The sequence below is a fragment of the Juglans regia genome, chromosome 16 (assembly GCF_001411555.2).
Source record: "Juglans regia cultivar Chandler chromosome 16, Walnut 2.0, whole genome shotgun sequence".
In the NCBI taxonomy this organism is placed as follows: Eukaryota; Viridiplantae; Streptophyta; class Magnoliopsida; order Fagales; family Juglandaceae; genus Juglans; species Juglans regia.
This window is the reverse complement of record NC_049916.1, coordinates 17,760,334-17,788,066: the sequence shown is the minus strand read 5'-3', so window position 1 is coordinate 17,788,066 and position 27,733 is coordinate 17,760,334. Positions and strand designations below refer to the sequence as shown.

The following is a 27,733-nucleotide window of genomic DNA, read 5'->3' as shown; positions in this document are numbered from 1 at the left end:
GTTCAGGAAGTTCCTCGTGTGTCTCTTCCGTTGGCTGTTCCACGTTCCCATCATCACCCAGTATATTGCTATCATCCTCGCAATTCTCCAGCATGAGTATTCGTGGGCCCTGGCATTTGTGTCCTGCAGTGAAACGTTCATTACAATTAAAGCATAAGTTTTGAGCTCGTCTCTTTTGCATTTCGTCCCATGTAAGCCGTCACACTGGAGCGGTAGGGCCTGGTGGCAATGCTCGATTAGTAGGTGGAAGAGCTAAGGGAGCTCGTGTTGTTGGTGCAGGTCTTATAAATCTCCTTTGCCTCGCCAATTGATCATCCTTCATTCTTGCTAAACTAATGGCTTCCTTGAGTGTTTGGGGCTTAAACATCCGTATACCATCCGAGATGTCCATTTTTAAGCCTCCCATAAACGTACCTACGAGAGCTTTTTGTGTCCATCCGTGAACTCGATTGCCCAAGCGTTCAAATTCCCGCTGGTAGTCCCGCAAGGAACCAACCTGCCTTATTCTTGAAAGGGCTTCATCAAAATCTTCACACTCTGATGGCCCAAAGCGAGCCCAGAGTTCGTTTTCAAAGTTTGCCCATGAGAGAGCGCGACCTTCTTCTCGGAGTGTCCTGCGGATCCATTGCCACCATTGGTTAGCCTCTCCTTCCAAGTGATAAGAGGCCAAAGAAACTCTTTGGGCTTCCGGAGTATTCTGGAACTCAAAGAATTGATTCACACGATTGAACCACTCCGTCGGATCATCCCCTGAAAATCGAGGAAATTCAAGTTTTGCCGTTTTGGAGGACACCACCATTCGTCCCCCCTCGTGACCTTCACGGTTTGGATTACCATGGTTTGGAGGTTCTTGGTTGGCAAGGAGCACATCAGAGAGACGGTTAAGAGTCTCTTCAACGTGTCGCAATCGATCCGCCATGCCTAGCTCCATCCGGTGTAGCCCCTCTTGAACTTCACCGAGTCCAGCCTCCAGATGTTCAATTCTCTCTTTATTGGTTCCCATAGTAAAATGAACCTGGCTCTGAGGCCAATGTTAGGTCCCAATACAAAGATAAGTAGTAATATAATCTATTCTCTTCGGGTGAGAATGTACCTCAATTAGAATGCAAAATAATTCCTGCCTTTCATTAATAATCTGGGCTACTTAAATAAGTAAGCCACTTACAATAATTTCGGAATTGAGGCTAACTGCTAGCTAATTACTTGGAACCCAACTTGCATGTAAAACCGAATAACATAAAAACAGAACACGTAAACAGAGCAACGTAAACAGAGCACGCCCACGTAAAACAGAGCTTTACAACGGAAATAAAAACAACGGAACTAACTACGTAAAATTCGCTGTTTGCAACTGCATGTGACCCAGCGCCCTGCGACCCAGTCCCCCGCGCCATGCGACCCAGTCAAGCGTTCGTTCTTCTTTACGTCCCTTTCTTCCTGCGCCCATTACGTCCCCTACGTCCACGTTGCGCCCAGATATTTCGGATTTGGCCTACGGGCCCTTGCTGACTTTCGTGGTTTATCAAGATTATATATATTTATTGGTTATATATTTATGATTATAATCTATATATTATATATGCTGAAAAATAATAAAAATATAGTTAGTAGTTAAGTTGATATATATTAGGATGCATGCCATATAATATATACATGCAGTCTTCAACTTCTGTAGAAAACATTTATTGGTTATTAATTATATTTACTATTTATTCAATGAAAAATAACGAAAATAAAAGTATTAGCTGTTAATTATTAGTATAGGATCATGAATGCATGACCTACTGATCATGTAGAAAACAATTTCCGAAATGTTAGTACTACATTTCTTTATAGGTTGTATTAAAATAGTACTAAAACATATTAAATTTGAATAATATTAGATATAATATTAGAATGTGAAGTCTCTTGCACTCTCTTTAAAAAAAAGTAAAGTTTATTAAAAAATAATTTTTTTCGTGTGGTTATCAGATTTATCAATTTTTTTTTTATAAAAAAATATGAGACTTACACATCATAAAATTATATTTAATATTACTCATTAAATTCTCTTTACGGAAAATTATTCTTTCAACGTAGAATATACATTTTTCTTGGCATACCCGCTCATTTCTTTTTTAAATCAATTCTTATTTTATTATTTTTTGTTTTCAAATATATATTTATATATATATATATATATATATATATATATATATATATATAACACCCTATCAACACCGGTAACGTGGCAGAAAGTCACATCAACTATACGTACCATTGTATTATTAATATGGTTGATGTTCATAAGTAAAAACTTTCTTAGTAATAGTAGGAAAATAAAAAGAAATTTTCGAAACCGTTTGAATGGAATCATTTTGGTTCGAACTGACACGTACAGTTCGAATAATAGGAAATTTTGATTTAAACTAATAACTATATTTGATTTTGTTGGAATGGAAGGAGTATTTGAAAGAATTTTATGTATTTGAAATAATAAATTTTTCAAATGACTTGTGTTTGTACAAATATTTGGTTCATTCGAACAGACATTTTATTTTGAAAAATTATGTCCATTTGAACAGAGTTTTGCATATATGATGTTATTCGAACAAATATTTTATTATTTGAACGGACGTATGGACTATATTTTTCAATTGTCGTTTGAATGAATTAGTTTTTGTTCGAATGGGTATTTTTTTGTTTGAGTGGATTTATAAATGGTAATTTAACATTCGAACTGGTTATTTACCGTTCAAATCATACATAACAAAATTTAATTAAAAATATCATTAATATTACACAAATTGTAACTCATACGTTACAATTTTTCAAATGTTGTGGAACATCATAATAGAAAGACAATTAAAGAAAAAATAAATTTTAAGATTGTGGTGGTGACATAGAGTTTTGGGACATCATTAACTGAACCTGTTCAAACACTTTTTGTACCTCTGTCTCCAGTCACTTCTGCATGTTATCTTCTAATCTCACCTCAAAATCCATTACTTGATCTAATCAGATTAGCAACTCTTTTTTCTTGGACTTTAATCATTCTATCTCAAGTGTTGTTTTCTCTAATTCTTTAGTCTTATCGTCATTTAATCTGGCTCGAGAAAATGATGATGATGATGTTGAGGATAGTTTCACGCAACTTCCTAAACCCCTCAAATATCCAGAACGTGATCTAAGAACTTGAGAAAGGATCTGAGTATTGTTGACAGATGATTCTTCTGATGGATCCGCAGCAGTTTCATTTTCCTGATATGCTTCTTCATTTGTTGGACTATCAACTTCTTCATGTGGTTCATCTATCTCTTGAATGTAATCATATACATTTTTTGGTTCAAACTTCTCCACTATCAGCCATGGCTTTTCGTACTCCAGATTATCGGAATAAAAAACTTGATTCGCTTGGCAAGTGAGAACGAAATGATCATCCTCATACCATGTGTGAGATGTATTGACACTCATAAAATATTCATCGTTACACATTCCAAACCTAGGATTTGAGACATCCCACAAATTACATTTAAACAACCAGACCCTCACGTACTTTAACGCTATGATATTTTTCACAATTTCGTAGAAGTCAATGTCATCATCCTCATGGCTTCCTTCGACTACAACTCCACAATTTTGAGTTTTCCTATATTGTTCTCTGTCAATTGTGTAAAATCTATATCCATGCACCAAACATCTTGAGTATTGAATGGCCCGCCTGGATAGACCACATGTCAAAGTATACAGTTCTAGTGAGATTTCTTCTAAAGTATTACCATATTTTGATACAATCTATATCAATAAATATTATTACTTTATGCTACACCTTAACGGTCCAGGGAGTGACTATTACTTTATCTCCCTACATTATTGCTGAGTTCCTTGATCTTTCGCACGTGGCCGACGCATATCCTGCAGCGGCTACGATGGCTACACCAGGAGCAGTGGCTACACCTTCTGATTCAGACACACCGGCTGCATCCTCATCGCTAGTGCAGAATGTACAGCCGGATGCCAGTTCGAATGATAGTGAGGACGAGAATCTACTTGATGATGGTCTCACAAACGATCAGGTCCCGTCAGCTAGTGCGAGACCTTTCGGCTCCTCCATATGATAGGAGCAAGGTGAGCAGACAAGTCGATTGTATAGCATTTGTCATAATGCTTAATTTGATTGTTGGGTATAACATCGATCCGAAAAAACACAAGACTGATTTCAGAATCGAGCAAGCCAGATTTTTGTTGCAGATAGCACAGAGGGAGCTGATTGATCTTGTATTGTATTTCTTCCTCCGCATTCGATCAGAGTTACGCTATTCCAGTGGAGGTAGTCTAACATTTGCACTGCATATATCTAACCTTCTACTTCGATCGGGGGTTATAGTGTTTAGGACTAGGCGGAGGTTGCCACAGATGGGGCCCCTTAACAAGATAACATTCATCAAGAGCAAGGGGCACTTGCGGAAGATTGCAGCAGAACAACCTAGTGGCACGCTGACTGATCCAGTTTGTAGTAGTACTGTCGGTGTTGAGAGACAGCCTATTGGGGCTACTTTGGATCAAGTACGAGCTCTATTTGTCCAATTTATTGAGCTCATCATGGAGAAGTTTAGGGATCTGGATGGATGCATTAAAATGTTACAAAAGAATTTTGATCTACTTAGCAAATAGATCGTTTTAGTTATTATTTTATTTTTTTATGTTGTATCGAACATTATATATTTGGGATGATAATGTATGATTTTTATTTTTAGTGTTTGTTACCTTGTTTAGTTTTTTCATTTTACTTACCATTCATGATAATATAAAAAATGACACTATCTTTAAAGTTATATTTATATAAATTTAACATAAAAAAATCACTATCCAATTTTGAAATTAATTACATAAAATTAATTTATGAATTTATAAATATTTTAACTCACCGTAAATAATAATATATAATATATACACATTTTTTATATTTTGAAAATGATAACAAATTAATGGGAAAAAATATTTATTACTTTAATGGAAAAAATATATACACCAATTAATGGTGATAAACAACTTTTATATAATTTCCAACCAAATTAGTCGTTTGAATGAATAAATGTGGTATTCAAACTGGTTCGAATGATATTTTTTTTTGTTTGAACGGTCTATCAACCTTTCTGTCACATTTTCCCACCAAATTTCTTCTGTTCGAACAAATAAATGTAGGTTTGAATGGTCATGAACTTTTCCCTGGAAAAACAAATTACTTTCCCGCCAAGATTATTATTTGAACAAATTATATATTGTTCGAACAGACATTTATTCCCTATTCAAATCTATTTTGTCATGTTCAAACGGTTTTGCATTTTTGAGACGATCTTATTTGTCACAAAATATCTAATTCGAATGGATTTTTATCCGTTCAAATGAATTTACAAACTCAACCAAATTTTGAGATGAAATTCAATAATTACTTTTAGGGACGAAATCTAATTTGTCCTTAACAAATTTCGTCCTTAGAAGTGAAATTTCTTGTAGTGATAATAGATCGAGTTGAACAAAAATTGTATCCATTTTGAACAACTATAGCTAGACTTGTTCTAGAACACATGCATGCATGCAGTCTTCATCCGATCGAAACTTCCAATTTCAACCCAAGCGACCAACTAGTCCTATATTGGGTTCTAATATTATTCTTAGATATATATATTTTTTAATATGATCATGACCGTTCATTACTCTCATGTAAAGTATATTATATTTCTTGTAAAATATATATCCATGATCTGGTCTTCCTTATGGAGCTCATGAAAAGATAAAATAGAAGTCTTATTCAAAAGTTTCATCCTAGAGCGCAGCACGTTGATCATCAGACGGTCTAATTGAATTCTCTCAATGACCATATATATATATGGTGACCGAACCATATTCTAGATTAGGCTATGAATGTAAATTAAAGTAATACCACTGCGCGCACCCACGCGCGCAGCTGCTATGTATTATTCCGGCCTGTACGTACGTACGTACTCAATGAAGCTAGATTCGATCAAATAGTATTCAAAAGTCCAACGAGTGGAAGGATTCCTAAGAGTTTTATTCAAATTCCACTGAGGTTTTTCTCTCTGGATAGAGTTTAATCTCTTAGACGGCTTTGGTTGATCTGAAGAGGTGACAATGGAGGATGATCTAGCTAATCAGTGGGAAGGACTCAGTCTTACTGAGAAGGAAAAAGAGGAAGTAGTTCTGAATATAAACTTGTCTGGAGCAACAAAACAATATGGCAAGTTTTGCCTGCTGGCTATGATCATTGCAAAGAAACTAGTAAATCGAGAAGCTTTCAAGTCCACAATGGCCAAGATATGGAGATGTGAGAGTTGGTTCAAACTCTCAGAAGTAAGTATGAACAATTTCCTAATCAAGTTTAATAAAGAAGAAGACCAGCAGAAAGTTATCAAGGGTAGACCCTGGTCATTCAACAGATGGTAACTGTGCTTGCAGGTATTTGAAGGGACTAGGTCCATAAATGAAGTCCTGTTTAATAAAGAGGAGTTTTGGGTGCATGCATATAACATGCCACTCTCCAGCATGACCTACGAGGTTGGAGCTCAGATTGGTGGTTGTATAGGTTGAGTTATTTCTGTCCAGGTGGATGATAGAGGGATTGGTTGGGGGAAATTCTTGAGAATAGGGGTGGAAGTCAACATCTCAGAAGCACTGCTTAGGAGGGTGTTCTTATCAATTGCAGGCAAAAAGACTTGGGTCCCTCTCAAGTATGAACATCTCCCTACCTTTTGCTTCAAGTGCGAGGCTATCAAGCATGCCAAATCTGGTTGTTCGGCAAGTTCACTCAGAGATAGCAAGTTGTAGTATGGGGCCTGGATGCGAGCCCCAACAACAAAAGATAGTGAGAGCACCCACAAAACCTATGGCAATGAAGACAACCAGCATAAAGCAGAAGGTCATCCATGGAGGAAGGAAAGGAAGGTCAGGGATGATGGTAAAAAATGCAAGCCCAAGCAAACTGCAGAAATCCAGGAAACATGCCTGATTGATGCTGACAACACAGGCAAGGGAAAGGCTACTGAAAAGTTGTTTTCTCCTAGGTTGTCTACATAAACACTCCAGAAGCCTATTAAGGTAAGCCCCTCTGTACTTAATTTGGAAAGTCCAGGGCTGACTTTTCACTTTGAGGATGCCTATTCCATGCAAGGCATCGAGGTGTGCACCAAGCGTGCAATAGAAACTATAGGAAAGGACAATACCCAACAGGCAGGCCTTGGCCTTGAGGGTAGTCTAGACCTGAGAGCCCAAGCTTCATCTTTGGCCCATTTTGTCTGGGGCCAGGTCCAAGAATTGGAGAAGATAAAAAAAAGAGCAAGCTAGAAAAGGAAAGCTAGAAACAAGAGCTTTGAAAGCCTTGTAACTGGGCTTGAGGTGAACAAAGCAAACTGCCCAAGTGGCTTTAAGCGAGTTGTTACTAGATCAATGGCAGAGGTGGCAGTTCAAGCTTCCAAAACATGAGGCTTCTCCTGTTGATAATTCGGACAAAACCGAGGTGGTGGAGGCTGTGGTACAGCCCCACCATTTGCTATGAGTTGCCTAAGCTAGAACTGCCGAGGGCTTGGAAACCCTCGGACAGTGAATAATTTGCATCTCATGATGCAAAACAAGTCCCCAAATTTTGTTTTCTTAATGGAAACAAAGTGTAACAGAGTAAAGATTGAAACAGTCAAAAGACAACTGAATTTTGAAAACAGTTTTGTGGTGAACTCAAAAGTAACATGTGGAGGCTTGGCCTTCCTGAGGAAAGAAGGAACAAAAGCTGATGTCTTGTCCTATACACAACACCATATCTCATTGATTGTAAAGTAAATAAGGGCGGGTGGTCACTGGATTCTTACAGGCTTTATGGCAATCCAATCACTACTAAGAGACATGAAAGCTGGCAACTATTATAGGCTCTTACACCTACAGGTACAACATGTTGGCTTTGTGTAGGTGATTTTAATGAAATCTTGAGGTTTGATGAAAAGTGGGGAGGCCCTTTAAGACCTTATAACTAAATGGAGGCTTCTCTGCACCAACCAAACCTCCTCCCCAGTGATTTCTTGTCAAGCACCACCGGTGGATTGGTTCAAGATCAATTGGGATGGGGCAGTAGACAAAGCCAAGGGACTGATTGGCATATGAGTGGTTATAAGGGACAGTTCTGGCCAGGTTATTGCAACAATGAGGCAAAGGAAAAAGCTCTACCCTGATCCTTTACTAGCTGAATCATACGGGGCTCTACAAGCTGTCAAACTGGCACGGGAGATTGGTTTGCACCAGATTCTACTCGAGGGTGATTCTTTGCAAGTCACAAAGGCCTTGGTCGAAGACAGAGAAGCACTGAGTAGCTCTATAATGTTCTGGAGTGAGGCTAGATTTTATCTTAAGTTGTTTTCAAAATGGGAAGTTTCTCATGTTAGGAGAAATGGCAATCATATATCCCATTTACTTGCAAAAGATGCTCTTACCATTTCTGATCTCATTGTAACTATGGAGGATCCTCCTACTTGTATTGCAGCCTTTTTATAATGGAATGGTTTAAGTGTTTTACATTAAAAAAAAAAAAAGAAAAAAAAAATTGAAGCTAGATTCAACCAGCGTTGTACATACGTACAGATCAAGTTAATAATTTGTTATGGAAAATACTTCTTGAACCGAAAAAATTAGGACTGTTCATCTGGATTTCAACCCGAAAATTTAGATATACCTGAACCAGAATCCGAGTTTCAAACTCGAGCTGGAATTCGGATTGAAATCGGTTTTTAAAAACCTAAAACTCGGGTTTTAGGTTGCACATTTTTTAAAAAAAATCAAAACCTACATATTATGAATATTTTTCTCATGAAAAAAATGTTAATGCTGCATTCAAGCTCTATTTATTTAATTTTTAAAATAAAATTGTTTATAAAATAAAATTACATTGTTTATATATATGAAAACTACATATTACATTAATGTTTATATGCATTTTGAATCTTCAATTAAATGATCATCATCTATTAGTTTTAGGACTGATATTTAATTTTCAAGAATCCCAATTAGTAAATAATTCTAATCCAACTTAATTTTGTTAATTTTGTTACTTCCATAGCCCATCATCCCCAAGACCATATACAGGTTAGAAGTACTCTCTCTATATATATATATATATATAGTAATTCATACCTAAGGTTAAGCATGATTTTAACTCAGCTTTCAATTGATGGATATAAATTTATAATGATCTCACTTACACTATTTTTTGCTTCTAAAATTATTAAAAAAAAAGGAGGTTTTTATGGAAAATATACTTGAATTACAGTCTTTAATTAACACAATGTGAAAAGTAAAACCACATCCTTTAAATATGTCAAAACAGTATTGTAAAATCCCTTTACAAGTTGTACCCACGTCTCATCGTTCCATTATAAAGCATGTAAGGCTTAAAAGAAAATTAGAAAGAAAACAGGCAATGGGTCAAAGTACATGTTCATGTTCCTTGACCACCAATAAAAAGTTACGTGGAGAAGAGAGCCAAAAAAAAAAACCATAAAATGGATGATTAATTTGACATAATATGCATTTTCCTTCTGAGTTTCTGTCCATTTAATTGCTAGAAAGGGAAAAAAAAAACATAAAAACATTCAAATTGAAAAAAAGGTACCGAGTTGTAAACCCAGGTTCTGACTTTAAAATCCGGTACCCGGACTGAGTGTACCCAGGTTTTTCTATGCGGGTACCGGCTTGAATTTGTTCTGAGCCGGAACCCGTAACCGAAACCAAGTTATCCGAGTTCTGAACCGGACCAAGAAAAAACTCAGCCCGGATGAACAGGCCTACCTCCAACGGGGGTGAAGACATTAAGATTTTGCCCCAATGGTTTAGTTTCAATGTTATAAAAAATTACGTGCACTTGAGATATGAAAGAATGTGTAGCCCTGGAATCGAATAGTACAACATCATATCTAGAAAATAGTTGTAAGTTATAGTGACCACATCTGCATTTTCCTCCGTTTTGCCTGGGGTGAGATAAATACTCGTTGCTTGATTGCCTCTATGCGACGCCCTAGGCCCTCAATAGTTCCTTAGTGAGGAACTGCGGTCCCCGAGATGCCAACAAGTTAGCTAGATCCCTCGTCTCCTCGAACAAGGTGCGCGCCTAGAGCATTGGCATTGGCTTCATCAAAATTATCTCTAAAATTTTATAAAAATTACATGATTTCTATAAATTCAAAACCTCTCTAGTCATAACCTCACATTGAATTCATCAAAATAGTAATATAATATTATTTTTTTAATAAAAATATTTTTATTTTTTTTATATTTTACAATTACACTAATCATATGTTAATTAGTAATTTAATTTGATTCTTACATTATTATTACAAGACGGTTAGAGATTAAACGTGAATAAAAAAAGACCTTTGGAGATTAAAAGCGAATAAAAAATAGATTTGATGAGTGAATAGTAGCCCTTCAAATTTGAAGAGACCCATCCATATACTATAACTCAAAGTTTCACACTTATCTCTTTGGCTAATTCAATGCAGCTCTATTTTGATGAAATTCATCATATTTTGCATTTGGCTAGGCTTTTGATGAAGCCAATGCCAATGTTCTAAGCTATGCACTCATGAGTAACAATGGATCACAACGAAATTATTGTGGGGGCGATTTGTTAGAGACTAATCTATCAGTAACAAGGATGCACAAATAAAATCTCTATTAATAGTGATAACTATAAATCACAATCATTTCATCCAAAATAAAGTTACAGACCATCATAAGTTCCTAACTTATATCAACATGCATTGAACCATACAAGGTTCGTCTCCTAATTATAATAATCATCTTAAATTACAACATAAGCACTAATAGAGACATACCTCCATGGCTACTTCTTAGGGTGGGTTGGTCTTTCTTCCTTGGAATAATTCTCCTGGACTATATTTGCATCAAGGCCTATGACTCCAATGAACAAAATCGCATGTGGGACCACAACAATGAGATTTCTATAAAACCTTAATAAGATAAAATCTACGATAGTATTAATAATGAGAGACATTGGTGATGAATATGCATGTACCATTTCATACGTATAAAGTTGCGGGCACACATATTTTGCCTATGGCGAGAAATCATCCTCTGAGGGGCCAAGTTGGGAGCTACAAGGGAGACAAAGATTTATAGTTGTTGGTCGGATGTTCCATAGAAAGCGCGAGGGTAATAAAACAAAGCAAAATAGGTCTACCATATTTTTGTTGTAAATGATCAATCGGTGGATAATATTTTTTTATAGTTTTGGTCGAGGTGTAACCTTTAAGTGATATTTGATACTACAGTTTTTCTCCACCACAAGTGATGTATTTATATATATATATATATATTAATTTATTTAAAAAATAATCACACTCTGAGCAAGTGACACGTATACATAAGCATGATGAAGAATCATCATGTTAAGCAAAACACTTATATTACCAAGTACTCATAATAATTTTACCAACAGAGAATCACTCCACCGATTTGGCACGGGAAATCTCTTTACCTGGATAATACGTGAACTCATTCACCAAAACCGACAGAGAATCACTTCACCCATCCGACATGAGGATTCTCTCTACCCGATCCATACGTGGAACACCGGACACCCACTTGGTCAACATGGGGACTCTCTCTCTACTTGTGGCATCACGTGAGATCAATACGGATCACACCCCGATCATCACAAGAAATCCCTCTACTGGTATAAAGCTAGTGGCAACAGGCCACTGGAATGGTAAATGGAATCCTCAACTCGATCCTATGAATTTTGAATGCTTTGGAAAACTCATCTCTTCAAATCACCTAATCTCAATTCGCATCTTAAAATCATATCTTTAAGATAACCAATAAATATAATGGAAAAAGATGCACTTTCATGCAAGAAAATGATGTGATATAAAATATGCAAATCCTGAACATACCTACAAATATTTACCCCGCATTCCTACTGTAGTTGTAGGAGGGAACCTACATACATGGTATTTCTAATACTAAAGCTGCATTGACACCAATCATTCAGTTGTGAAGTTCTTGAGTTCCTTGCTTCTTTGAAGACTTCGAGGAGAAATGCTTTACGATCTCAAAGTGAGATGTTGACTCTTGTCCAATACCTTTTATACGACAGGACTGCCAGTTACAATCCTGATGTTCTTCTAACCTATTTCTTACTTGAATGAGAGATTTTCAATCTCAACCGTCAATTTGCCCTTTAGATTTGAAGAATTGTAGAGATCGAGTGATTAACGGGACAGTGCACGTCCCTACAACTTGCCTTTAGTTCAATCTTGCAGTCCTTTTCTTAGCAAAGGTCTCTCACGTGGTGTTGTATCATAGTTCTAAGGTAAGATAATATGGCTTGCAAGTCCATATTTTGACTTCCCTAGGCGTACTCCAAATATGGCGTCTCTGATGGAGCATGGGCTTTGGGTACGACACCTGCTGCCCGTTGAGCATCTCTGTGTTATCTCAAAGGGCTTCCATCTCTACATCGAGCTTCTCCTTGCCCTTTCCTCACATTTGTACGGTCAACACATCATTTTCTCGCATGTGTAGGTCAAACCTTCCTTTGTCACCTTGTGTTCTCCTGTATTTGCCAGACTCTCTACAACATATTGCTTGCCTTACTCCTTGTTTGGCTGCACATTGCCCGCATAGCTACCACCTTATCAGTAGTATTTTGCCCACTGGAGGGAATCCCTTCCCTTGGTTTGGCAGAGTCCTTGTACTCCACGTACAAGTGGTGCTAGATCCAGAAGCCTTCCTTGTCGAGTAGTTTCAATAGTTAGGCTTTGTGCCAAGTTTTTGGGCATTCTCTAAAATAATGCCCTCCCTTGTGACACCAATAGCAAATAGGGTCGTCGTTCCAACACTCACATATATGGGCCTTATTGCATTTGGGGCAATTGGGCCTTTTGTTTCTTAAGTTTGCGTTGAAGAAATTCCCTCCTCGCCATGAACTTTTACCCATGTTGGACATCTGTTCGTGATTGAATGCATGCCTTTTCTTGTTTTGAGCAAAGAATGTTGAATTCCTTGTCACGCACTTTTTCAAGATCATACACCGTTACACCAGTTTCGTATAGTCCCTCAGTCGCAAGCTACATATGCGATCATCACTTCGTGAGTTCAATCCTTTTTCAAATCTCATGGTCCTCTTCTCCTCGTTTGGAATTAGGTAGAGTGTGAATCTAGATAATTTTGAGAATTTGGCTGCATATTCTTCCGCCTTCATAGATCCTTGTTTTAGATTGGCAGATACTACCCATGAATTATTAGGGAGAATTAGGTATGCTCTAAAAAAAACCAAAGAATTTTTTGATTGCCCATGAGATGTTCCTTCTCGTCAGGGTACACACCAAGTACTACTGCTCTTTTCTAGAGATCCACCACCTCTTCGCTTCTCCCAAGAGCTCGACAGTGGCAAAGTTGGTCTTTTGCACCTTAGCTCAATTCAGTATCGTGAATATTTCTTCTATGCTAAGGATCCAATTTTCAGTAGCTAACCATACATATAGATAACCATTTGGTAAAATGAGTAAATACATATTAATGTAAACCTTGTCTAGGAATTATGCTCTAATAACATAAAAATCTTCACCTACCGAACAAGCTCTATCCCTACGCATGTTCCTCACCAAGATGGTGAGTACTATCATTTTCTACATTGCTTGCCGAGTGGCAAGTAACGGAACCTCGTAATGCTCACCTATTGGTAGGCACTTTACCTGCAATATTGCTTTCTAATTGTACACGCTCAATTCCTTGCCAAGATGGCTAGCACTATCACTCCCTACGTTACTCATAATGCTCGCCTACGAGCCGAGCACTCTCCCTCCTTATGTTTTAGCATTCCTTCGTCCGGCAATTGGATGTGGTTTTTTTTCTATAATGATCATGATTGGTGTACTTGTAAAGTTTTCAATTGTTGTCCTAATGTATAGTGGAATCTAAACACTAATTAGGTGAACGGGTTGGATTAGTAACTTAGTAAGAGAAAGAAAATACCGGTAGTGTGAACAAATGAGCATATTATAATGAGCAGTTTATAATAAACACAAATTAGTGTACAAATAATATAATGGTGCCACGATGGACAGATAGAGGTATTTAGTATGTAGAAATGAGCTTTGATCCAAATGAATTATTACCAATAATTGCATCAATTGTTAACCCAAAATTGGATATAACTGAGCCATGGTCATTTAAAGAAGACACCAAATAATCCAACATTTATCAACGGGCTCATTTTTTTTTCTTTATCTTATCTTATCCTAAGTTTTCACATTTATCATTATTTACTATTCATGACATTTTGTAACATGCATGCATGGTTTCAGCCCCCAAGTGGGTTGTGCGTGCCTTTACTCCTCTTAATCACATAGGGTTGTTTGTCCTCTCACAGAACTGCCTTGTTTAGATATTGAAAATGTTTCATTTCATTTAATCTCATCTCATCATTATAATTTTTTCAAATTTTCATACAAAATATAATAAACAATTCAATTTTTTCAAATCTCAAAACAATAATAATATTAAAAAATAATATTCTAACAATATTTTATCCAACTTTCAATAATATCAAAATTGTTGAACCATCTCATCTCATCTCATACATATCTCCATGAGCTTGTTATAGAGATATGCTTAAAGCAATATCATGATTTTGTCTCTATTTGTGCCTCTTAATAGTTGAACATCCATTCAAATGAATAGTGCCATTCAAATGTTATGGCTGGAGTACACATCTATTAACTCTTAAATCAACATCACGAGGCTGCTAAAGAAAGGAAAAGAAAACCTCAACTCTATTCGGCCGTAGTGGAACTGCTTTACGTGATAGAATATTAGAATGTAATATGTGATTATTTTTCCAAAAGATAATACCGAGACACTATTTAATCGAATAAGAAAAAATATAATATAAGATGAATGAGCCTAAATAGATGAATTTTCTAATGGGAGATTTAGACTTCCTTTTAAATATGTACTATACATTTGTTGCATAATTGTAAAGGCAAAATGGTTAATAATTTATTAAGGTGAATTCATGGAATAACATATTAAAATGGTTGCTAGAAATCAGTAAGTGCATTGCCAAGCTTCCAAATTCAGATGCGCTATCAGTTCATATGCAGCATGAGCATTTGAAATCAGTAGGTGCATTATTATTAATGAATCAATTTGTATAATAAGCTTTCGAGCTATAACATAAAACTAAATAACAGAACTAATTTATAACTTACTAAGAGAATTACTACTAATACTCTAATCTCTAATACTTCTTCCTCAAGCTGGAATAGTTTGAAGTACACAAAACGATTGCAAACAAGAACAAATCCTAATATCGAGATATGAAATGGAAAATGCAATCCGACCCACCATTTTACTAGGCCTGCCACCAGCCTTATATGGGCGGGCAGCAACTCTTCCCATACCCCGCACCCATCCCTTGTTTGGTCTATTTGTCCCTATTGATCGAGCAGATGGATTTTTTATCCCCTTCACCTAAAGATCCAGACAAGATCAACACCAAAACAAAGATCTAACCAAGATCTACGTCAAAGAAATGAAACTCAAACAACAAAACACTGTTCTAGCTCGAAAATACATATCTATGTCAAGCATACAAAAATTCTAAATGGAAAACATAGATTTGGCTCAAGAGACTAGTGACCATGGTCGCCGATTTCTGGCTCGAGACACCTGAGGCCAGGGCCATTTGTTTTGCCCAGACGGAGGAGGAGGAGGAGGAGAAGAAGAAGAAGAAGAAGACGACAAGGTAGAGAAGAAGACAAGCATGGGAAGAAGATAGCTGGAAGAAGAGAGAATGAGAGGGACTTGGAGGCCCTGAGAGAAGAGACGAGTGGGAGAGAGTTTGTAAATGTAAGGATTTATTCTTTTTTATTTTTTTGCTTAGACAGTAGGCATACAGGCGGGTGGGTACCCTACTTGGGACGTGTTAGCTTAAAATCGTAAACATAAGCAACCCGCTTGCACTTGTGCCCAGGGTGGGCGGGTTGCCCACCTGTCCCTTGGTGGGACATGCGGATCGACCAAGCAAGCCTGGTGTGGTGACCAGCCCCCCACCCTAAATTTTACCATTATTTGACAACTATATTTATTTTATTTCACTTATCAATTTGTTTATTTATTCATTGAAATGAAAAAATTAAAATTAAATATCAAAAAAAATAAAAATAAAACAAATGAAATGATGAAATGGTTGGCTGAGCAGCATGGTCCACATGAAATGCATGAAACTGTGCATCTCAAAGTCAATGACACATTTAATCAAGCATGTCCTATGCAAACATATCGTTAACACCAAACACAATCTGACGAACCCTACATGGTTATTGAACTACATCTCAGCAAATGAGCCACAGACAGGAAATGGATTGCATGTATGATAACAACTCAGGAACAGTAAATCACTTTTGTGTTGAAGCCATATCTCATAATGGTGATGCGGTTGCTGAACTTTGTCCCAAATATAAGGCACCGAGGTTGCCAAAGGATACCCAATTTGGGTTTATTGAGGAGGAAACATGGATCAAAGAAGTTGATGGACTTGAGCTTACAATTCATTCCCATATAGCAAATTACGAAGCATGCGAGCGAATGCTCTAGAAATCGCCAACAATAAGATCACATTTTTCTTGTACATCTATCTCATTGAGCAACTATCTTAGATATCCAAACCAATCCTTAAAAACTTAAAAAGTTGATCACTTACAAAATAAGAATCAATGAGATGTGTCAGCAAGAAATCTTTTGGCACATCTATTCTCCAATATCATTTTTATTTTGGTGGTGGGATTAGGGGAAGTAAATAAATAAAAGCTTACTTTTTAACTATGATAATTAGTTGGTGTAATACACGGTGTTGATGTGTGTTTTGTAGTCTTTGGCAGCGACAATGCTCCTACCTCTATGTTGGAGAGCCATTTCAGGTAGTGGGCTTCTCAGATGAAGCCCATGGTCAGTAGCCAGTCAACCTCCTTTACTATTGTGGCATACTTCTCCGCATTGAAGTTTCGTCTCTTTTGCCAGAATTTCCTCTCGTCAAGACTCACACTCAGTCGGTGCTCAATTATGTTTCTATCGAACTTGAGCATATCTGTGTGATGCAAAGCAAATGCTTCCTGGTGCTCGACGAGGAGCCTTATTAACTGAGACCTTGTTTCATTACTCATCCTCATTCCTATTCTCACTCTCCTTTCCGAACGGGCGATATCCAAGGATACCAATTCGAGGATCTTGTTAGTTTCTCCCTATTTTAGGTTCTATTTGTCAAGAGTCTCCACTTCCTGATCAATGAGCTCGGGGGGCGAAGGTAGAGCTTTCAGTGCAGTACAAGTCTGTTCTGCCACTCACTCCCCCAACCCAATGTCTCTAAGCTCTTTTGCAATTAGGGGTTGCCCCAACGCTCGTTCCCTGATTTCTGTGTTGGGTCTGCCGCTTGCTCTTCAGTCTCCTTAGGTACATCCTCTTGGTTAGTCGATGCGGTCTCTCGGTCGTGGGCCATTCGGGAGCAGGCCACGACTAGTGTACACATGCTAATGTAGTTAGACCAAAGTAATATTGGATCTCATAGACAGCTCCAAATGTTGATGCATGTTTTGTAGCCACAAGCAGCAATGATGCTCCTATACCTATGGAAGAAATGGTGGCGGGTGGTGGCCGTGTTACCTCCGATGCCAAAGTCAGATTCTCTTGAAGGAAGCAAGAAATTATCGAAAAAGGTAGAGAAAGTGCAATAGTATGTAACCTACATTTTTTCGTCTCCAGTTCTTCCATTTTGGGTCCTTTCTCCCAGACTGCCATGTTGTCGCATTTAATGGGACAACCCCTTTTTCAGCAACTGAATCTCCTGTCGAGATTTCTTCTCGTATACCTTGTCGGCGCATTTAATGCAACAATCCCTCCTCACGCAAGGTCTGGGCTGGGGCCTCACCTGCATCTGCTATGACCCGATCCTTCCTTGCACTAGGTTAGGTCGAGTTGGGCTCATTCAGGCCTCGGGCCCTAAGGCTTTTGGGTTGGAGGCTAGGCTACTAAAGAGGGAGAAATATCCCTTCCACTTGGTGATAATACTTGGAATCTCTTGTCCACAACATAAGGATGTTCTTGACCTTGATGGCTGATTTGAAACATGTTTGTTGTCTATGTGCAGTTTTCATGTTGGATCCATTATTGGATTGATATATTTTTCAAGGATAGGCTACATCATTATGTCAAAATATTACATGAATTCCATTAACCTTACTCAGATTGATGTTACACTAGGTCTCACAAATCTTTAATTTAATTTGTTTTCTAAAATAAAAACATAAATATCTAAATTGTCCTCCCAATTTGGCCCCACACATCTCCCTCCCTTGTTTCACGTGTATCTACCATAACTTTACTTGAGAAAATCGCTCCAAACAATAAGTTTAATGATGCAGAATTTTCAGTTGCAAAAGATAAAGATAAACATGACCAAAGATCAGATGATAAGGATAGAGGCAAGTTGTTATAGAGATAGCTACTTATCTTATATTAGGATCAATCTAAAACCTCTATATGTAGAGATGGAGTTTATGTAACCACTATAACAATTCAATACTCGTGTACTTCTATTTATATCAATCAAATATACACAAAGCAGCAAGCTGCTCCATTCATCTTCAGCATTATTTTATTAGATCTTCCATGGTACCAGAGCCCTCCTTGGGTTAACACCTTTTCTAATCCAACCATGTTTTCCTAAGATGCAATTTTTATCACCACTCCATTCAGTGCACAAACTTTAGTCCCACTCATCATAACAAAACCTGAACACACCAATTATCTTATTTGGGCATTGAAGTTCACACCCGTACTTTGCAACCTTCATTTGTTTGGCATTGTTAATGGATCTGAATCTTATTCTCCAAAGTTTGTATTTGATTCGAGGGCAAGGAGACCACAACCATCAATCATGGCTTTGCCTTATGGCAATGGAAGGATCAGTATATTCTCCATAGCAGAATGCCACTTTCTTTGAGACTATTTTATCCTCAATCTATGGCCTTACCACTTCGAAGCAAGTTTGGATTCTCCTTCCCTTATGGTTTGCCTCTCAATCTAAGTCTAGAAAGGCTCATCACAAGAGGCAACTACAATCTCTGCACAACGAGTATCTCAAGCTGAGTCTTCCACCTTCTCCAATCAAAATAGACCCCAACATAAGCTTTCTGCCAAGTTGGGCCGCCAAACTCTTGATTACTACCACAAGGTGGATTTTTTCATACAAGGGATGTCATCCACCAGCTCAACTCGATGCCATGGCTACTGCAAGTTAAGATATTATCCTTGATAATCAAACTTGACTAGCTAACAGTGGTGCCAATAATGATATTACAACTGACTTAGGTAATCTTCATATCAGTGAACCTTACCTAGGTGAAAATGAAGTTACAGTAGGTAATGGCTTAGGTTTACACATCTTAGACACTGGTTCCACTCATATCAAGTCACATTCTTTACCCTTGCACTTGAACAATATCCTACACTACCCCCACTATTGCATCCAACCTTCTTTCAATTGAAAAATTTTGTAGAGACAATAGGTGCTAGTTGAAACTCAATTCTAATTACTTTGTTGTGGAGGAGAACCTCATGGGGTAGATTCTTTTACAAGGGCTAAGGAAAGATGGACTCTACCCTAGTGATCATGCCACATCTCTCAATAAAGTAACAAAAAATAAAACTCATGCCTTTACTGCCAAACTTGGTGTTGCAGCAGACCTCTCCCTAGGCATCTTCGCTTGGGTCATCCACACAGTGGCTCCATTTATGAACCATGTCCATTGGCCAAAAGTAAAAAATTATTTTTCCTATTTCTAATTGAATGTCTCATTGTCCTCTTGAAACAATACATAGTGATTTATGGTGTTGTCTTATTCCTTCTATTAGTGGTTGTCGTTAGTATATCATATTTATTGATGATTACACTAGGTCTTCATTGTTTTATCCATTATATGCTAAGTAAAAGCATTTTCTTACTTTCTTCAATTCAAAAGCTATGTCGAGAACCTACTCAATAAGAAAATCAAATGTCTTCTATTTGATGGAGGTGGTGAATTCACCTTTAATCGGTCTCAAGATTTTCTTCAAACCAGTGGTATAGTCCACCACATGTCATGCCCACATACTACTCAGCAAAATGGTGTTGCTGAGAGGAAACATAAACATGTGACTGAAACTGGTTTAGCAATGTTGGCACATTCTATCCTTCCTCTAACTTATTTGGTCGAAGCTTTTAATACTGCAATTTTGCTCATTAACATGCTTCCTACAGTAATGCTCAACAACATGACTCCATTCCAACGCTTGCTTAGTAAACCTCTTGATTACTCCTTTATCAAAGTTTTTGGGTGTACATGTTACCCCCTACTCAGACCCTACAACCATCACAATCTCCATTATCGATCCTAGAAGTATATATTTCTTGCATATAGTTCCAACCATAAGGGCTATAAATGCTTTGATCCTACCACAAATCTAGTTTACCTTAGTCGACATGTCATCTTTGATGAGGCCCAATTTCTAGCTAGCTCCATCGTCGTATTTTTATCTCAGTCAAATGAGAAAAATATTATCTTGCTACGAGGAACTTCCTCCCCAACATCATCATCAATGGTCCTGGTACCTCCTTTCTCCCCTCCTCTTTATCTTAATTAACCTATGATGACACTTTCTCACCCATGGAAACTACTACTCCCATTTCCTCCCGTAGTTCTAGCGATGACATACTTGAGAATCCACCCCCATTGCTAGATAATTCACTTGCCTCCACTCACTCTCCTACAATAGATTTACCAAACACCCACCCTATGCTCACATGTCATAAAACAAACACCTTTCAGCCTAAGGCCTTCCCTGACTTCCACCTTTACTATTTCACCAAAATCCCTCTTTGTGCAATCACCTCACATGTCATACCTAATGCACCTTCTACCTTTCACCAAGCTGTGAAGGTTCCTGCATGGTGTGTTGCCACGAGGGAAGAGTTTCAGGCACTACAAGCTAATGGTACATGGTCACTATGTCTACGGCCAAGCAACCACAATGTGATTCAAAATAAATGGGTCTATAAGGTCAAACCTTCCACCATCAAAATTATCTTGGCACTTGCTATTCACGACAACTGACACCTTAGGCAATTAGATGTATCTAATGCCTTCTTACATGGGACTTTGGAGGATGAAGTCTTAATGGAACAACCACATAGTTTCATTGATGCATCATTTCCCAACCATGTGTGTAAATTGTATAAGTCCATTTATGCCTTGAAACAAGCATCTAGAGTCTGGTTTCATCGCCTCTCTAAGACTTTACTTCAACTTGGTTTCTGCGAATCCCACGTAAACTACTCTTTGTTCACTTACCACAGACCCTAAGTGTATATATTTATACTTGTTTATGTGGACAACTTGATAATGATAGACACACACTTATCTTAGATTATGAATCTCATTTCTTACTTAAAGAAAGATTTTGCTATGAAAGATTTGGGACCACTCCATTACTTCCTGGGCATTAAAGTCACTAGGGACCAGTTCATCTTATTTATCACAATCCAAATATATTTTAAATGAGCTACAGTGGGCCAATATGGCTGGTGCTAAACCCTACTCTACTCCTTTAGCCATTGGCTCTAAGCGTTAACAAATCAAAGGTGATCCCCTACAAGATGTCACCAGCTAGAGACAAGTTGTGGGTGCTCTTCAGTATTGTACACTCACACGTCCTAAACTAGCATTTGTAGTTAATCAACTCTTTCGATTCATGCATGCACACACCTCTCTTATTGGTTTGCGGAAAAGTGTGTGTTGTGCTATTTAAAGGGCAACCTTCATCATAGCCCCTCTTTGTAAAAGGATCCTTGCAACTTCAGGCCTTCAGTGATTCTAAGTGGGCAGGTGATATGATCAACCATCATTATACAACAGGTTATGCAGCATTTCCTTTTCCCTACCTAGTGTCATGGAGTGCCAAAAAGAAAACTATAGTCTCTCGCTCTAGTATAGAATCATAGCACCGAGCAATGCCTTTGCACCTACAGAACCTTATTGGATGCGCATGCTTCTCATTGATCTCCAAGTTCCACTCACTTTTCATTGAACTTTATTCTTTAGTGTGACAATCTTGGAGCCCTCTCTCTTGCAGCAAATCTAGTTTTTCATGCAAGAACAAAACACATTGAAGTATTACCACTTCATTCATGAAAAGGTTGCTCAGAAAGTCATCATTCTTAGATATCTATCCACTTACGTTCAAATGGCCGACATCTTCACCAAAGGAGTTACTTCCTCACGCTTTCTCTATCTTTGGGACAAGCTTTTAGTCTGTGAACTTCTTATCATCTTGAAGGGGGATGTTAAGGTAGTAATAGAAATCCTAGCGGATCACACTACAGTAAACAATAAGTTTAAAGATGCAGATTTTGCTCTAGTTTCAATTGCAAAAGATAAAGATACAAATGATTAAAGGTTTGATGATAAGGATAGAGGCCAGTTGTTATAGAGATAACTCCTTATCTTATATTAGGATCAATCTAAAACTAGTATATGTAAAGATAAGTTTTATGTAATCACTGTAACAATCCAATACTTGTGTGCTTCTATTTATATCAGTTAAATATACACAATGCAGCAACCTGCTTCATTCATCTTCATCATTATTTTTCTAAATCTTTCACCTAAACACGCTTTTGAAAAAGCATTTAGAAAATGACAGGGGGTTGGGATTTTGAGGATTCTTACCAAAATTTGTGGAAGAGAAGATTTGGAAAAGAGGAACGACGGAGCAGGTCTAAAATCTAGAAAGAAAATTGTTAAAGCCTTCAATAATAGATAAGAAGGTTTTTTTTTTTTTTTTTCGTGAATTCCTTCTCTTAACTATAGAATCTGTTTCTTTTTTTTTTTTTTCCCAGGAGATAGAAGGAAAATGGCAATGAATTTCATTCAATTCAAGGGAGAGATGTTTGATTAAATGTGTAATATGGGAGTGTGCGGTGTAAGACATTCTTGTAGAAGTTTTCGTAACGAAATGGTAGTTAAATAATTTGAGTTAAAATGTTTTATTGAGTTTTGGAAAATGTGGGAGAAAAAGTTGAATATAAATACTAGAAAGTTAAAATATTATTGAATATTTTTTTAAAATTTAAAATAGTTGTATTGGTTGGAAGTTTGACAAAGTTGTAATGAGTAGATAAAATAGTTGATAATTTGAAATTAAAAAAAGTTTTGTGTTTAAGTGATGTTTGAAAAGAAAATTGTGAAAAGTTTTTTACACATTTAAGTGTCTAAACATGGCCTTAGGAATTTATATATCAAATTCTTTTCTTTTAAAAAGAGAAAATTACTCAAAAAATCTTTAAAAATCAATTGCGGGGCAGCTCACATTCACTCTCAAGCCTCAAATCCCATTTTAATATTAAATGACGGATAAGGACACAAACTGTACGGTGGGAACAAACAAGCGCCATATGTAATTCAGTCAGACCGAAAGAAGATTGCAAAGAGATAAGCCGTTGGTGGCGGTTGGAAACGTTGGAAGCCAAGCCATAGCCAGCCATGCTTGCATCCACAGCTTCTCAACTCAGAACTTTCCACTCCCTCTCCCCCTTACCACCCCTAACGTTTTCTTCTCCCTTCAGACTCTCCCTCAGTTTCCGGCAATCTAATAGGAAATGCACTCTGCAAACCTCGGTTCCTCCATTCCCTCTCAGAGTCTCTGCTAGTTCCCAAGCCGCCCCTGCCTCCACTGAAGCGGCCAAAGCCTCCTCCGTTCCCTCCGAAATGAAAGCTTGGGTTTATGGGGAGTATGGGAGTGTCGATGTTTTGAAGTTTGACTCTAACGTTTCGGTGCCGGAAGTGAAGGAGGACCAGGTTCTGATCAAGGTTGTCGCGGCGGCGCTTAACCCTGTCGATTTCAAGAGGAGGCAGGGAAAGTTCAAGGCCACTGATTCGCCTCTTCCGGTAATTCTGTTTTCTTCTGGGGATGTTTTGTTGCCGCCGAAGAGTATAAACGAACAATTTTTATAGAGAATCTTGGCTGGTTATGGACCCAAAAATACATTCTCTGATTAAAGCCAAACAGATTCCTTGAAGCTGAAATTTGGTTTAAATTATTTTGGAGCATTATGTTGGTGAGCTCGTGTGGTTTTCCAGGGATTTTTTTGTTAGAATTGCAATGTTTGTTGACATTTTGGTGGGAAAAAACAGTTATAAATGGTCAATTTTATGGATTTTTCTGTATAGCAATGGCTAATTACTAAAGGGAGTGTGAATTAGGGGATGCCTTAGGGTCGGGATGAGATGAGATGATAATTATGTGAATAAAAGTAAAATGGTTTGTAAATAGTAGTAAAAGGGTTTGAATTATGATATTTTATGAGATTTTAGAAAAAGAGAGAAAAAAAGTTGAATAAAAATATTATAAAATTAAAATTAGAATATAATTTTTTTTATTATTATATTTTTTTTAGATTTGAAAAGTTGAATTGTTTTTGGTATTTTGTTTGCAAGTTTTTAAGTCTGAAAAAGTTGTAATGATTAGTTTGAAAAAATTATAATGATTAATTTTAAAGTGTTTGTGTTTTAGTGATGTTTGGGAAGTAAATGAGATGGAATAAAATAAGATTGGATGAGATGAAAAACATTACCAAACATCGCGAGTCGTAACTCGCAAGGAAGTTAGAGTTATGCTAAACTTTCTGATGCCTTTCACAAATCATGCTAGCAAGTCGGGTTATTTTATTTATTTATTTTTTAAAATCATAAACTAAGTTACTCTTCAATTTTTTTTGGGGATAGACTGTTCCTGGCTATGATGTTGCTGGGGTGGTGGTAAAAGTAGGCAGTCAAGTAAAGGACCTAAAGGTGGGGGATGAGGTATATGGAGACATAAACGAGAAAGCATTGGAAGGGCCTAAACAGTTTGGCTCTCTTGCAGAGTACACAGCCACCGAGGAAAACTTGTTGGCCCTAAAGCCAAAGAACCTGGATTTTGTTCAGGCTGCTGCATTACCTCTTGCAATTGAGACTGCCTATGAGGGTCTAGAAAGAACTGGGTTTTCTGCTGGTAAATCCATTCTTGTTTTAAATGGTGCTGGTGGAGTTGGAAGCCTGGTTATTCAGGTATGTGTTTTTCTTGCTAATTACATTTTCTGTTAATGCTGAAAACAGACAAACAGATGCTTGACAAATAGGTGGGAAACTTTTGTAAATTATCAAAGTTCATTCGAAGAATACCTTCTGATCTTTGTGGCTGTGCATAATTTAAAATTCTTTCAATTAGAGGATGTAACAACCCCTTCTCGTATGTTAGGAGATGCACTTTCTTAACTGTGCCTGATAAAGAGACCAACTTGATAAAAAATATTGAAAATAGTTTTCCAAAACTCATAACATTAGAAACTGATCTCATAGCATGAAAATTTAACCAAGTCTGAAAAATCTCTCAAAATAGGATCTACGCCAGGTACTATGTTCTTTACCTGCACAGTTTAAAAACATAAAAGAAACAAACAAACCGACAATCAAAATGAGGCGAATACTCAATAAGCAATAAATCATACTGTAAACATAATAAACACAAGGCTTTCTTGAAAACTTGCATGCTTAATACTTATCATAGCATAACTATGGTAGACCATGCTTAGGTCCATGCACATCCACCCCAAATAGCATAGCCCGTCGTAATAAAAAATGAAAACATATGATGATGCATGTAAAACAAATAATAACATGACATTGAAATTCACGTTCATCATAACATAACTTGGTACATAAATAGGGGCTTTCAATAAAGGGTCCTACATGCAAAACACTTTAAAAACTTTGTTTACCATATACTGGCTAGAACACGTCAATAATCACCTATTGTAAGTTGCTGAAAATGGTTGGGATTGATAGGGTGAGAGTGGTTCCAATTTCCTGAAATTGCAGCAACTTTCCTAGGGTTTTCTTATAAAAATTAAGCAAGGATCTCAAGAAAATAAGCCTGATTGGTATTTGCAGCAGTAATTTAGGGTTAGGGATTGATGTCTTGAAGAACATCTCGTGGGATTCCTATAGAAACTTTCTAGACCCGCAGTAACCTCTGTTTTTTCAAGTTAATAGCCTTCATCTAGAGGGTTTCTTGGCACCTAATCCTATTCTAACTTATCCAAAAATGGTTGATTTCCAATTCTCATGAGTTATCCATATATGGGCCACTAGGCCCGACATCCTGTTGGGCCTAAAGGGCTGAACCTACTCTATTTTGAATATAGGTCTGTAATTTCAAAATTACGGGCTAACGGGCCCAATAAAATAATCTTCCTTCTGACCTTAACAAAATTGAGCCTGTGGCCTAAACTTATAAAATCTTTATCCAAGCGTATAAAACTTGGGTCTAGGTGTTATAGTTGTTCAATCTGATATTGGTTTGAATTTCGGATCAGGATCACTCATGTAATCTCTTGTACCTTTACCACATTATATCCCCTCCTCATATTCTTCCAGAGAAGTGGTCAATCTCAATCTCAATCTGTCAATCAATCTTTTCTTTCATTTTTAATGATTTCTCCCCTAAAATTTTCTATTGATGCAGCTAGCAAAACACGTGTTTGGTGCATCAAGAGTTGCAGCAACTTCAAGCACTGGAAAACTGGAGCTGTTAAAGAGCTTGGGTGCTGATTTGGCTATAGATTACACTAAGGAGAACTTTGAAGATTTGCCAGAAAAATTTGATGTCGTCTATGATGCTATTGGTGATAATTTTTATGCAAATTGATGGTCTTCCAGGTCTTGATCTTTGCAGTAATTCATGATACACGAATATCTTATTCATTTTCTTTCTTCGTCTTCTTCTTCTTCTGTAATGACAGGGCAGTGTGAAAGGGCAGTGAAGGTAGTGAAAGAAGGGGGCAGTGTGGTTGCCCTAACTGGTGCTGTCACACCTCCTGGTTTCAGATTTGTAGTCACCTCAAATGGAGCTGTTCTGAAGAAACTGAACCCATTTTTAGAGAGTGGGAAGGTGAAGCCAGTTATTGACCCCAAAGGGCCATTCCCATTCAACCAGGTTGTGGAGGCTTTCTCATACATTGAGACAAATCGAGCAACTGGAAAGGTAGTTATACATCCAATTCCATGAGGAGAATGAAAAACTGGGAAATCTTTCATTTATTTTAAATAATATTCTCTATGCTCATAGTAGTCGTGATGATGATGATGATGATGATGTTCTCTATATTAGACTGACAAGATGTGTTAAAACTATTTATAATACGTGAGAATTTTGTTTGCTGGAGCCTTTATTGCTCATTTATGTGAGAATTTTGCTGTGATGATGATGATGATGTTCTCTGTATTAGCTGACTGTTGGTTTAAGTCCAGTTATGTTGTATCATTTATACCGGCAAATTAGCAAAAAGGGGCGTATCCTCCGATTCCTCCCCAAGAAGATGCATTCCCATCAGCTTGCTATTCATACTTTCTCCATATCTTCACAGTGGGAAGGACCCACCTACCCAACATTTTACTGAATTAATAGGCCTCTAATAGTAGTACATTCCTAATATTTGCCTAAAAAAAATCTATACCCACAAACCGTTGGTACCCTGTATCCAGCAAAACACATGTACAAAGTAGCTAAGACGAAATAAGTACTGTTAAAATGGGCATGA

At 37.3% G+C, this 27,733-nt stretch overlaps 1 protein-coding gene across 1 annotated transcript; it reads left to right on the top strand.

Moving 5' to 3' along the window:
• Nucleotides 1-23,478: 23,478 nt before the first annotated feature.
• Nucleotides 23,479-27,395, top strand: LOC108986779 (2-methylene-furan-3-one reductase-like). The gene is made up of 4 exons (XM_018959539.2): nt 23,479-24,041; nt 24,879-25,202; nt 26,659-26,818; nt 26,936-27,395. The coding sequence occupies exons 1-4, from the start codon at nt 23,637-23,639 to the stop codon at nt 27,199-27,201; spliced, it is 1,155 nt and encodes a 384-aa protein (XP_018815084.1). The 5' UTR covers nt 23,479-23,636; the 3' UTR covers nt 27,202-27,395.
• Nucleotides 27,396-27,733: the final 338 nt, after the last annotated feature.

Coding starts and splice junctions, on each gene's coding strand:
- LOC108986779 (XM_018959539.2), top strand. CDS start 23,637: ATGCTTGCATCCACAGCTTCTCAACTCAGAACTTTCCACTCCCTCTCC. Junction 24,042..24,878: donor CCACTGATTCGCCTCTTCCG/GTAATTCTGTTT, acceptor TTTTGGGGATAG/ACTGTTCCTGGCTATGATGT. Junction 25,203..26,658: donor TTGGAAGCCTGGTTATTCAG/GTATGTGTTTTT, acceptor CTATTGATGCAG/CTAGCAAAACACGTGTTTGG.